Below are 13,458 nucleotides of genomic sequence, written 5' to 3'. Positions count from 1 at the left end.
TAGGAACAATATAGCAGAAAATTTTGGCAGTTTTAAAACCTTGACTTCCTAAACCACAATATACCTTGAAAACGGTTATTGTCCCAGTTATAATACCATCCCAAACTTATACCGACCCATGCCTAAATAGAAGTGAAGATAATAATAATTTAAAAAATACGTTCTAAATAGTTTCCAAATATGCTTAAATATTATTTTAAGTTTAAATGATATAAGATTAATAAAAAAAAATATATATAAAAATAATAAAAAATTAAATAAAGATTTAATTATATAAGATTAAATATTGAATTGTATTATTGTAATGAATTGTAATACAATTGAGCCTTCGCTAAGCCCCGCCCTTTTTAGTTACTGTTGCTACGCCTGTCAAGCTTTCGGGGATGGCATGTCTATTACATTATGAAACTTAACCCTGCTTTTTTACGTCCCACACACAGCTTGATCCACTCTGGCATTTCTCCTCTTGGGTTTTAGGTTTTGGAAAGGGAAAAAAATTCCACCACCCTGACCAAACTTTTAGGATACCGGCTGTCAGATTTGCACAATCCATATGCACATCACTTTGGCTTGTAAAGGCTTGACAGACCTCCTGCGCATAGCTACGGTTGCTAAGCCACGACTGGTTGGCAGTTTTCAGATGTGGCCAAGCGAACATGAAGGAGTTGTGTGAAACCCAATTTTTTTTACAGTGTAAAGTCAAAATATATACAAGATTAATTGATTTTGATTGACAGTAGAGTCCAAAATAAAACACAGAAAAAATATGTAATACAGTAAATTGAACCCTTTTTGAATTCTAAGGGTGCTTTCACACCTACACTTTTGTTTCGGAACATATCTCGATTGCCCAGTTAGCGGGGTTTGTTTGGCATATGTGAACAGGGCAATCGCGCTCTGTTCCGCGCCAAAGTAATCGCTCCGAGATCGCTTGAATGAGGTGGTCTCGGCTCAATTGAAACGAACCCTGGAGCGGTTTGATTGCAGTGAGAAAGCGATCCGATCCGAGCGCGGTTATATCACAGTGTTTTATGGATATGTAATAGGCTTACGGCTATATGAAGAGAGAATTATGAGTAGGGCGGGAAGTTTCGCGAGTCTCCGGATGCCCACAAACGAGTGATGATCTCCCGGTAATCACGCGTCTCCCTCCCGGTCCTAGGCATCGTCGCGCACCCTTCTCTTTACAATGTGAAAGCGAACCGCTCCAAGAGCAAAGAGCAACAATGTAACAATTGTAATCTCTGTTTCAGAACAACTGAATCGATTCACAGGTGTGAAAGAACCCTAAAAGAATTTTGGGGGTTTATAAAAAATGAAACAAATAAAAAAGGATTTTGACATAAGCAGATAGTAGAACTATTTCACTACTGTACTTAAGTACTAAAAGACTGTATCTGTACTCTACTGTATTGTTTTTTCTCATACTTCCACTTTTACTTCAGTAAATATTTTTGATTAGTTCAGACGATCAAAGAAGACAGCGCTGCCTGCCTGCATCTAGAGCACTTTAGTTTGTTTTCAACATGAAAAACTTAGAACTTGCACCTTCAACTCCTTCACTTTCAGCTGTTTGTGGCGATGAGGAATTTTTGCATTGGACTATTCGTGTTGAATGAAGTGCATACTCTGCCTCCCGAAAGATTGCGAAAGAATGGCCTTCAAAAATTAACAGTCGAATTTGAAGAAACATATCAAGGCAAGTTAAAAATAATATAATACACAAAATGCAACAGTTTGAGCTATCTGTAAGCTCTAGTTAAGTTAACTAATGTTAGCTACCCACGGTTCTTAACATGCTGCGATGTTCACGTAATGTTAACTAGCTAGCTATCATAAAGGCTGTTTCATGCTAAATGGTGTTTTTGACCCATCATATAAATCGTAAACCGCAAACCTTGTTTCTTTTCATTCTGCTTAATCACGTACCCTAAAGAAGATATTTAAAATAAACAAAACAATATGATGTCTTTTGACTGCCTTCTTTAATAACTGCATAACACAATACTTTTACTTTCAGTATTTAAAAATATTTATACTTGCAATACTTAAGTAAAAAAATGTTGAATACTTTAGTACTTCCACTTAAGTATGGTGTTTAAAGAGCACTTCAACTTCTACTTAAGTCAATTTTTTGGTAGAGCACTTGTACTTTTACTCAAGTCTGGGTTTCTAGTACTTTATACATCTCTAGGCGTGAGTCGCTTTTGATCATTTTATTCAGAAATACCCCAAAATAGCTTAAAATAGCTCATTAAATAGCTCATTTACAAGCATTAGAAACGTCTATTCCTAAAAATATAGTTCTGTTTTTATCATGTTACCTATTTTTATTGATTAGTATTCTGGTTATTATTAACTTTATATCAGATTAACTATAAACCTACTATTTCGGCCTTCATGGATATAGCCAAGCTTTTTAAATTTCCTCTAAAACCACAACAAGCTCTTTCTTGTCAATTGATTAGTCTGGCTAGCGAGTGCCAGCACAGCTCTCCCCTGAAGTTCAGCCAGACTACTTTGTTAGCATTAGCGTACGCCTGCTAATAAAAGTTTCAGCGTGGCTCTTTTCGGCCAAGTGAGTGTCCCCTTTTGCTCTGGCGGAATCCACTGAAGCGCTGGGCTTGGAGAACCACGGTGTGTTGCCTCAGAAACCTCCAGGCGATGGGTCAGCAGGACCTGTGGAATGCCCGGCTTGGGTTTCCGGCTATTGTGCTCGACCGACACACTGGAGGTGAATAGCCTGACATTCCTCTGATGCCCCCTCCCCTCCAAAACACATACATGTGACACTCTCTCAGGACATTTATAAGGACTGTTGTACTGTTACCTTATTCTGATTAAGACAATGTTATGATTGAGGGTTAGATCTTTAACATAACATGATTAAGATTGTTTACATGAGGTAAATCTTGATGTAGTTCAGTGGTTCCCAACCTTTTTTTTTTGCCAGAGACCCACTTTTCCCCTGGAAAATATTGTAATGCCCCCCTCCACATTTAATGATATTATCACTCATATAAGTTTGCAGTACTGATGACAAAAAATGTTGTTTTCAAGCAAACGGTATGTTTCTTACTATATCTAAATATGTTTATGCACAAATGATAGCCTAATGTAAAATGTAAAAGCAAAACATCAGCAGGCAGTTCAGTTTCAGTAACTGAAAAACGTAAGCCTTTTGCCATGAAGTTAGCCCCATTTGAAATTCAGTAACAAAAATATCAGTATTCACACTGGTATATAAAGGTAAAAAAAATAATGTAGGCTATTAGAATTTGATGCTTGCATGTTATTTGTTATGCTCTATCTCAGTGGTTTTTTAATTTTTTTTTCATCAAGTACCACCTCGGAATAAATGGTCTCTCCTTGTACCACCATAATGACCAGTATTGAAATACAGTAGCTTATAGGCCCAATAAAACATACAGGATATGTATAGGCCTCAGCTCTGCACAGTTCCAAAACAAGGCAGTTTATTTTCTATTATTAAGAAAATGTATTATTGTCAGCCACTTTAAACATTGTAAATATATTTATTTAAACATTATAAACATAAACATTAACACTGTACTGTGTTTAAAGGTAAAAACAAACAAAATAAAATGTCAAATGTTTGAATTAAAATGTGCTTATAAAAATTCAAGTATGTCATCTTTTTCAAAAAAAAAAAATCATTTTTGATCAATTTTGAAATATATGTTGCATCTACATATGACAAATTTGATTCCTCTGTGTTTGAGAACCACTGCTCTATCTATTAAGGTGAGGATTGCTGCAAGGCGAATCAGTGAGGCTCTGTCTTTTTTTTGGAGGACGGATTGCAAATTTGTCCATTTTTGGTCAGCTAGGGCAGTGGTCCTCAACCTTTTTATCACCGCGGACAATTGACAGTTTTATAGTGAACGGTTGGGGTGGGGGATTTGTGTTTCTATGTTGCGTAGGTTGTAGGTTGCTAGGTGACCATCAACCGTTTTCCCAGAAGATGACAAGCTGACAAAACATTGCTGCCAATCTGATACAAGTTTTAGTTATGGAGAAAATTACAAAGCGCTGCAGTGTTTGTGTGTTCTGTGTTTGTCTGAGAAAACTAATCTTACCGAAATATGAATACTCCATTCAAGCTGAAGCTAATCGGTTAATTCTTGTCACGTGACTCACGGTCTTTGGAGCGAGGGCGTCACTGTGCTTGTGCGTGCAACCCGCATATTTACATCGGAAACAATTTCCTCTGAAGTGATTATAAATACAGAAATCTGGCATGCAATGGCGCACACACACACACCAATAGACCAAGTCTATTTTTTAAATGTATGTTAGTGCTGTAAATGAGCTAGAAAGTTTAACCTGGTGTTATAAAATAAATCTGCTGCATCTGACTATTGCTGTGTTTTCAATATAATGGAATTACCCCAGAGGTCGCAATACAATAGAACCGGTCACTATAAGCTATTATAGTTTCTACATAGTATATAGTAACTATAAACGACAATTTTTTTCTCTTTAGTAGGTTATGGATAAAATAAGGTAATTATTATAGTTTAAAAAAAATAAATAGATTTTTGGAAATCACCAGGCAAGCCCCTTCATTGTCCCGTGACCCCTCGGGGATCACGGCCCCAACTCTTAGAACCACTGGTCTAGTTGAGTAATGGTTAACCTTTTATTTCATTTACATAGTGAGGATGAATATATACAGTATGCTGTGTTAGATTTTATTATATTTTTTAGTTTATATAACTGAAAACTATTGTTAGGTACATGAAAAACCCGAAAAGCTTCTTATTTTAGCATTATCTTTGCTATATTGTATGGATGTTGTTTTGTATTTTGCTTGTAGAGTTTATTTTATTCTTATATGACAGCACTTTTTTACTGAACATGTCATATACTGAACCGCACCGAAACCATGAGAAGTTTATATTGTTGCACCTCTAATCCATACTAAGAATATCCTGGAACATCCATACGAAACGTAAATGGAATATTCTAAAAGCAACTCATGTAATCACTTTATTCAAAATATAAATTATTATTATATAGTATTATTCAGAATAAGGTAAATAGTTTGATTACTGATGTGCATTTCATTTATACACAGCTACTGTGTGACATCCAGCAGAAAACAGGCATAAAGGTTGCAGGTGCAACAACACGCCGGCTTCTCTCTGATTGGTGGTTGACTGACAGTTGGATTGTCTTCTTGATTTTGCAGGCAGACTAAGCCTCTGACTTTTGCCGACTGTATTGGAGATGAGCTGCCTGTGGGATGGGAGGAGGCCTACGACCCCCACGTCGGAGCCTATTATGTCGACCACAACACCAGTAAGTTAAGAAAGATGCGGACCACCTTATGGATAATTGGAATATAGCATGTCTTCTTTTTGATTCTCAGATAAAATGACATATCACATCTGACACAAATAATGGCTGGATTAAAGTTCAGTCAGTAGGCCTTATTCTAACTTAAATACACTTCTGTGTCAATTATTTTGTGCTGATGTCCAGTGTTTTTTAAATTATTTGATTTTATTTATCCGATTTTACATTTTTTTATTAAAGTTTATTTATTAATCTATTTAATTTTATTTTGTTTTATTAAATTCTATTTAATTATTGTATTTTTTATTTTATAAAATTTGCACGTTTATTACATCTAATTTAATAAATTTTTTTATTTCATTGCATCTATTTATCTATTTATTTTATTTAGTTTTATAAAATTTTATTTAACTACATTATTACTTTATTTTCTATTTTATTTTAATACATTTTATTACATTTTATTTTTAATTTTATTTATTAATCTATTCAATTTTGATTTGTTTTAATATACTTTATTTAATTAAATTTAAATTTTAATTCAATTTAATTTTGTTTTATCAAATTAAATTTTATAAAATTTTATTTATTAATCTGTTTAATTTTATTTAGTTTTATTACATTTTATTTAATTACATTTTTATTTTCTATTTTATTTAATTACATTTTATTAAAATTAAAATTTATTGTATAAATTAATCTATTGGATTTTATTTTGTTTTATTAAATTTTATTTAATTACATTTTTATTTAATTTAAATTTTTATTTTTATAAATATTATTTATTTTCTTATTTTTATTTAATTTTATTTTATTTATTAATCTATTTAATTTGATTTTGTTTTATTACATTTTTTAAATTACATTTGTATTTATTTTTTATTTTATTTGCTGACAAAGTTGAACACTGCACATACTTTATAATTGCTGTTTTAGATATTTATATGCTTATATTATAGTTTATTTAGACCATTTGGAAATACCAAGTTTAAAAATTCTGCATATATGATTTCAAAATAAATAAAAAAATCTCTAAAGATGAAAATCTTTATTGTCAGTTTTGTCACCTTATTGTGATTTTGTTAATTGAAAGTAACAAAATGTACTACTAAAAATGCCCAAATATAAATGCTTTATAAGCTCCAAATCAGCATGTTTGAATCATTTTTGAAGGATTAGGGGACACTGAAGGCCGGAGTTATTAAAAATTAAGCTTTGACTGTAGATTACATTTTAAAATAGGCAAGTTTTTTGAATTTTTATCACTATTTTTTTATATTTGCAACCCTGCTAAGCATAATTGAGTATGTTTAATGTTCATCCATTTTTCAGTGAATATAGCCGATATATTTTGGTGCATGTGAATAAAACAGTTTTATTAAACAGTTATATTCATTAAAATAAGAGTTTAATCACTTAACATCCTCAGGAATAAAAGATAATACATTTAGATCCTGAAAGTTATTGCAAAAAAAAGGCAAACTCCAAAATGTCAACTAAATTGTATATATTTATGTTTCTCTTGATTTTTTTTTTCCAGCTAATTAAAATATATTTAATGTTTTTCTCCAACATTAATGTAGACGTACACATATTTGGACTGTGATCTTAAGTTTTTTGGTTCGATTAGTTCCAGTTTTGTCTTTAGTACTGACTAATATAAATAAACTATTGCAAAGCTTACTATGAAAGATATTCCTTTAAAAGAGAGATCTCTGAGGCCTGTACTTATTTATGCTAAACAGTCTATTATTGTAATTAATTCTGTTTTTATATGTGATGGATTTTATGATATGATATGTTTTATGATATGTTTTTTTTATTATTTTGGATTACACTGTGATTCTGTAATAAAGTTTGGTATGATATGATAATTTCTCTAATTTGGACATTAATTTCTCCTTCCCAGAAAGCACTCAGTTGGAGGACCCGCGGGCTCAGTGGCAGCGGGAACAGGAGCTTATGTTGCACGATTATCTGAATGTGGTTCAGGAAGCACTGAGTGCCCAAAAGGAGATCTACCAGGTCAAAGAGCAGAGACTTCGCCTGGCCCAGCAGGAATATCGGCAGCTAAATGATGCTTGGCGGGACAAGTCTTCCTCACAGACTAGCTGTAAGATTTATGACTCCATACAAGTCTATGCCATAAATGTTGTATCAAATCTGTTGATGCGGCTCTTAAATAGGCCACAATTAAAGGGATAGTTCACCCTAAATGTAAACTTCACCATTTACTCACCCCAAAGTGTTTCCAAATTGATCACTTTCTTCTGTTTTTCTGTTGATCAATGATAGTAACCTATAGCCTTTGACTTTAATAGAAGGAAAAATATATACTGTGGAAGTCAATAGCCTTTTTTTACACATGCAGAACTTTCCGGAAAATAACCGGCAATTTTTCTGGAAAAGGATCATGTGTGAACAGGCCTTTTTTGTAAAGCTTCACCTCATGTAACTTCATCTTCCATTGTTAAATGAATTTGATAAGAAGTGTGCAATATTTATGCAGGAATGTAACTGATATGCTGCAACAGCCCCTTTAAGTACGAGATCAATGTAGCAAATGTTCACGCTCTCGCCCCCAGAGCTGAAGGGAGACTGCCTTCAGTGTGAACGCACAGTAAGAGTCACCATGTAAACAGTGATTTTTGATTACCTTAATTCGACTAAAGTCATAATTGAACTAAACAGAAATGCAATTAAGACATGTGGAGTTTGCATATATTAGTGGCATTATTGAAGTAAACACCGCAATCAAACTATAACCATCGTGTAGGACTTTTCACCATATTTTCCGACAAGACAAGCACACACACACATTGTGTAATGAGTTTTTTCTTTCCATTTGGCGTTATTAAATTCCATAACACTCTCATTAGTTTTTATGCTGTGTCCACACTAGACGCGGAATGCATGGATAAATTGCGCTATTCGTGCGAAGATAGTGCGCACCAAAAGCGGACCAAAAAAGCGTACCGAGACCTACTTGAAGAAGTGGTCTCGGTACGCTTTCAAACGAACCCTGGAGCGGTTCGTTTGTGGTGAGAATATACAAAAAGTACTACGCGTTTTGGACTAATTCAGCTGCCGTAGGCCGATGCGCTTTGCATTATGGGATATGGAGGAAAAATATTTGTTGAAAGCGCTTTACCAAGAGAGAGAGAGTGGGGAAAACATTACCTGATGGATCGTTGGTAAAATTTCCGCAAGATGAGCATGTCGCAGTTTAGCTAAATTGATTCACGTCTCCTCCTGAAGTGACGAGCGATGCATTAAACACTGTTTTCCAGCCGCGGCCACGCTTAATTTTTGTAATGTATAGTTTGTCTAAAGCAGGAATACAATCAGCCAGCACAGTCGTCCCTCCAGAGTAAAAGGTTTTGTTTACCTGCGGGAGTTCATTGGCATTTTCCCGCACGTGAATTCTGACCAATCAATAAAAAGTTTAGGAAATATGTTCAACAACATCTGGCCAATGAGAGATGTGGATGTTGTCAGATGACTGCATTTTGGTTAGTTTCAACTGGTTCAGACCAAAGCCAGCAGTGTGGTGTAAAACGACCCAAAGATGGCAGAAAATGCAACAATGTATCATTTATTACCCATGGTCCGGACCAATTGAAGCGAACTACAGATGTGAAAGCACCCATTCGTGCGTCAAATTCATTTCAGAACAGACGCGGATTCACTTGATGGGCAGGGCTTCTGTCTGCCATGTAACTCTAGCTTCGTTTCTAAATGGTTAAAATGAATTTTAATCAGAAAATAACAGTGTTTATGTGCTTTATGAAGGCTGAAAAACAGTGTTGATACATTTAGGGCAGTGTCTGAGTTCACTAGATCCTTTCAGAGGTGCATCCAGCTCTGTGAGCTCATAAACTCTTCCAGAAACTTAACCTGGATGGCGGAGGCTTTTAGCAATGCTTCTGACTGAGCCTAGCCCAGTTTGATGAACTGTTGTCGGTGTCAACTGGAGGATTTCCCCTGGGACACCATTAACAGGTGCTACATCACAGTTACGCCCACACAAGAGCAAGCTCCTGATTAGTTAACGTGGCGCTAATGTCCGCTTAAGTTCAGATTTTCGAACTCGAGCGATTTGCTTGTTAAGCGTAACAGGCGCGTCAAATGCGCAAAACACTCAATTCACACCACGCCATTCGTGCATATCATTCCATTTGTGCATATCATGCCATTCGTGGTGCTTAATTTGCGTCATTCGCGCATATCGCACCGCATAATGTCTATTTGAGAGTTTGCATTGACTTAACATTACTCCTTATTTGCATCTAATACCTCAGTTTGTCTCGGGGGCATCAATGAAATGTTCATATGTAAATGTAAAACTGCCGAACTATAGTCAAAGTCACCCAAAATTACAATAAACTCTTACTTGAAAGCACTTCACGTAAACACCTTAATTATATTATTGCCTATTGTTACGGCCCAAACTCAAAACTGGCTCGAATAACAACAACATTCAAGGTTTGAGCCGAACATATGGAAGACAATGACGTTTGAATTGTTAAATTGACGTTCCGTCAATATGTTTAATTTTCCATAAATCATAAGTTTTCAAAAAAGACAGAACATTAACAAAAATCAAGTAGACAGGTAGGGCAGCTAAGGTAAACAGGTCTCTGACTAAACTGTTTTAAATGGACAGATATTACCTAAACTCCCGTGAAAGGAATAAAAATAGGTGAGTCTTCCGGGCCACTGCTTACCTTCGCTAAACTAAATAAATAACAAAACGTGACTATGAAAAATAAACCCCTACCTGCTACAAAGCAAAGTATCAAAATAAACAAACTAGCTAACACATTACGAACTAAGAATCAAAAAGATTAACAGGAACAAAACACTAAATGGAGCGGCATCTGGATGAATGATCGCCTGAGCGCACGCCACCACCGAGCTGAGGGAGGGCGAGAGACTGCAAGACAGAAAGAGAGACAGAGACGCCATTGCGGTCAGCCTTATATAGTGGGAATCCCCAGTGACGTCACGGGCATCATCCAATCCTGGATAAGCTGGGTGAAACACTCCTAGAACTCGATCGCAAGCACAAACCGACAATAAATAAATAGATTAAAGAACACAGACCCACGTAACATTATTAAGGCAAACAACTAAATTGCTGATGTTCATGTAAACCTAGTCATTAGTGTCTTTTAAGTAAGTGAAAGATGCAGAAGGGCATCATGCTGATTTGATTCAGAAGGGCTCTTTTTTGTTACACGGATTACCGGTTTTACTTTCATACACCGTTAGCTATTTTTAAATTCAATCTAGTAAACAGATAAAAATCGTCATCATAATTTTCTCGAGTGCACTCCTCAATGTCTCATGCCCCCCTTAATAGGTGCTGAAGCCCCCCTGGTGGGGCGCACCTCACAGTTAAAAAACCCCTGTTCTAGGCCGATATGGCGAGTAACTACACTCCACCATTCCTGCATAATAATCAACTTTTCTTCAGTACCATGGCTGCAGGAGGCACAATGATATTACTTTACATAAAAAAAAAACAATTCTAGTGCTGTTCAATGTATTTATATATTTTAATTATATATATATATATATATATATATATATATATATATATATATATATATATATATATATATATATATATATATATATATATATATATATACAGGGCTCAACAATAAGGACTGCCCGATGGCCCGGGGCCAGCGTGTGAGATGCTCGGGACAGTAGACAGGATCGTTACTGGCCCGATCGGGCCACTAATGCCCTGTCACTAAAGTTTAATTTGCCTGTGACTATTTGTCAATCGCGTGCAAATACAGTCAGAATACAGAAAGCATTTGTGTTTTTAAGCCTTCAAATGCTACCTTCTCGGTTCCTCTTATCTGATTGGATGTTGTGAGCATGTTATTTTTTTTTCCGTAACAACCAGTACAGCTAAGAGACAGCAACATGGCGGCAACGTCAGGTGATGATGCTAAAGGAAAACATTTGTCTCTAACGTCTTGGAAGCAGACATTTACGAGGGTACACCATGACTAAAAAAAAATTAAGTGATGTTTTGTACAGTTTGCCGCTGGTTTGGCAGGTCAGCCATCTTTTGTTTTGCAATAAAATACCTGCACATTTTGCTACTTTTGTTTGCAAAAAACTTTAATAAATTTTTTTGAATATTTAAATTCTAGATTTACAAACATTTTGACATTTTTTTTTTTATTTGTGGCTAAGAAATAGCTATTAACTTTTTTTTGGTGGGGCCAGTGACAATATTGGCAGGGCAAGTAAAAATCTGAACCACTGGTCCGATCGGGCCAGTAGAAAAAATCCTTAGCGTTGAACCCTGTATATATACATATATATATATACATATATATATATATATATATATATATACATATATACACACACACACACACACACACACACACACACACACACACACACACACACACACACACACACATACATACATACATACATACATACATACATATATATATATATATATATATATATATATATATATATATATATATATATATATATATGTATGTATGTATATATATATATATATTTATATATATATATATATATATATATATATATATATATATTGCTGTCATTTTTTTGATATTGCTGAACATTGCTGTCATTTTTTTGATATTACAAATAGAAAAGTGTTAAGATTAAGTTTATACAAGTTGATAAGCATGTTCAAAAAATCAGTGAGCTGTCATAATTATACCCGTAAATAATATCTAAAGATAAGATGGCGTGAGCTGCATGTTTTAGTGATGAGGTAACAAGCTTGTATTCACTTCAAAATATTTGTGCGGCCCGACCAGCAATGATCTCACTCTTCAAGCATTTGTGCAAGCAAAAACTCTTTATTTCGAATGAAACCTCATTATAATGGATGTAGATTTGTGACACAATTCTGTCGCGTTATTATACATCAGTGTGGAATTCAAAAGCTACGCCAAGTGGTTATACAGATAAGATAAAGCCTTTGAACTCTTATCTTCCCTACAGTAAATTCCAGATCCTCATCAAGCAGTAAATATGACCCTGAAATCCTCAAAGCAGAGATTGTTACAGCAAAAAGCCGGGTAAGAAGCTCTTCTACATATCACAAGCCTTTTATCGTTCGCTGTGAATGTTATCTTGTTTATGCAAGACACCAATTGGGTGTAAATTTTGCTGCAAGGATTTGGGACGTGATGACAGGCAGCGAGATTACGCTTAAAACCCAAATGTAATTACACAAGTGTCTCATTGATTCATCCGCTGGCTTTCTCTCTGTTGCTGTCTTTTGTTCAGGTAAATAAGCTGAAGAGAGATTTGGCCTATATGAAGCAAGAACTGCATTATAAGGAGCAAGGCTTTGAGACGTTGAAAGAGTAAGTGTAACCTGACCTATATTGCACGATCACGTTCCAGACAACCGATCGCTTCCTTGTTCAAATGCATTCCAGTCTGAAAACACCTCACCTTTGTGCAAGACAAAAAAACCTATCAACTTATCTCTTGGCATTTTATGAGCTCACTGGCATTTTATTGTGATGGAGCAAGTTGATGTTGACAAGTCTGTTGTTGTAAAAATGGATATTTTTACTGTTATAGAGCACCACATGCACCTCAGTGTAAATCTATTTATGGTTCATATTTGTTACTCTTAAAACTCTTAAATATTTGTTACTTTGAAAACTCTTAAATATTTGTTACTCTTAAATATTTGTTACTCTTAAAACTCTTAAATATTTGTTACTCTTAAAACTTAAATATTTGTTACTCTTAAAACTTAAATATTTGTTACTCTGAAAACTCTTAAATATTTTTTACTCTTAAAACTCTTAAATATTTGTTACTCTAAAAACTCTTAAATATTTGTTACTCTTAAAACTCTTAAATATTTGTTACTCTTAAAACTCTTAAATATTTGTTACTCTTAAAACTCTTGAATATGTGTTACTCTTAAAACTCTTAAATATTTGTTACTCTTAAAACTCTTGAATATTTGTTACTCTTAAAACTCTTAAATATTTGTTACTCTTAAAACTCTTAAATATTTGTTACTCTTAAAACTCTTAAATATTTGTTACTCTTAAAACTTAAATATTTGTTACTCTTAAAACTTAAATATTT

General features: G+C 34.4%; 1 protein-coding gene across 10 annotated transcripts in view; it reads left to right on the top strand.

Moving 5' to 3' along the window:
* The window catches only part of wwc1 (WW and C2 domain containing 1), a 462,139-nt gene that overhangs the window by 20,416 nt on the left and 428,265 nt on the right, over positions 1-13,458 (top strand). For all 10 annotated transcript variants that reach the window (XR_015520523.1, XR_015520517.1, XR_015520519.1 and 7 more), the window contains exons 2-5: positions 5,216-5,325; positions 7,232-7,435; positions 12,346-12,422; positions 12,634-12,713. Coding sequence is in view for 1 of the 10 variants with exons in the window: in XM_087301746.1 (XP_087157872.1) it covers positions 5,216-5,325; positions 7,232-7,435; positions 12,346-12,422; positions 12,634-12,713 (471 nt within the window). In the remaining 9 variants the exon portion in view is untranslated. The remainder of the gene's footprint in view (positions 1-5,215; positions 5,326-7,231; positions 7,436-12,345; positions 12,423-12,633; positions 12,714-13,458) is intronic.

The sequence above is a fragment of the Danio rerio genome, chromosome 21, assembly GCF_052040795.2.
Source record: "Danio rerio strain M-AB ecotype USA chromosome 21, GRCz13ab, whole genome shotgun sequence".
Lineage (NCBI taxonomy): Eukaryota > Metazoa > Chordata > Actinopteri > Cypriniformes > Danionidae > Danio > Danio rerio.
This window is presented reverse-complemented; position numbering and strand designations above follow the sequence as displayed.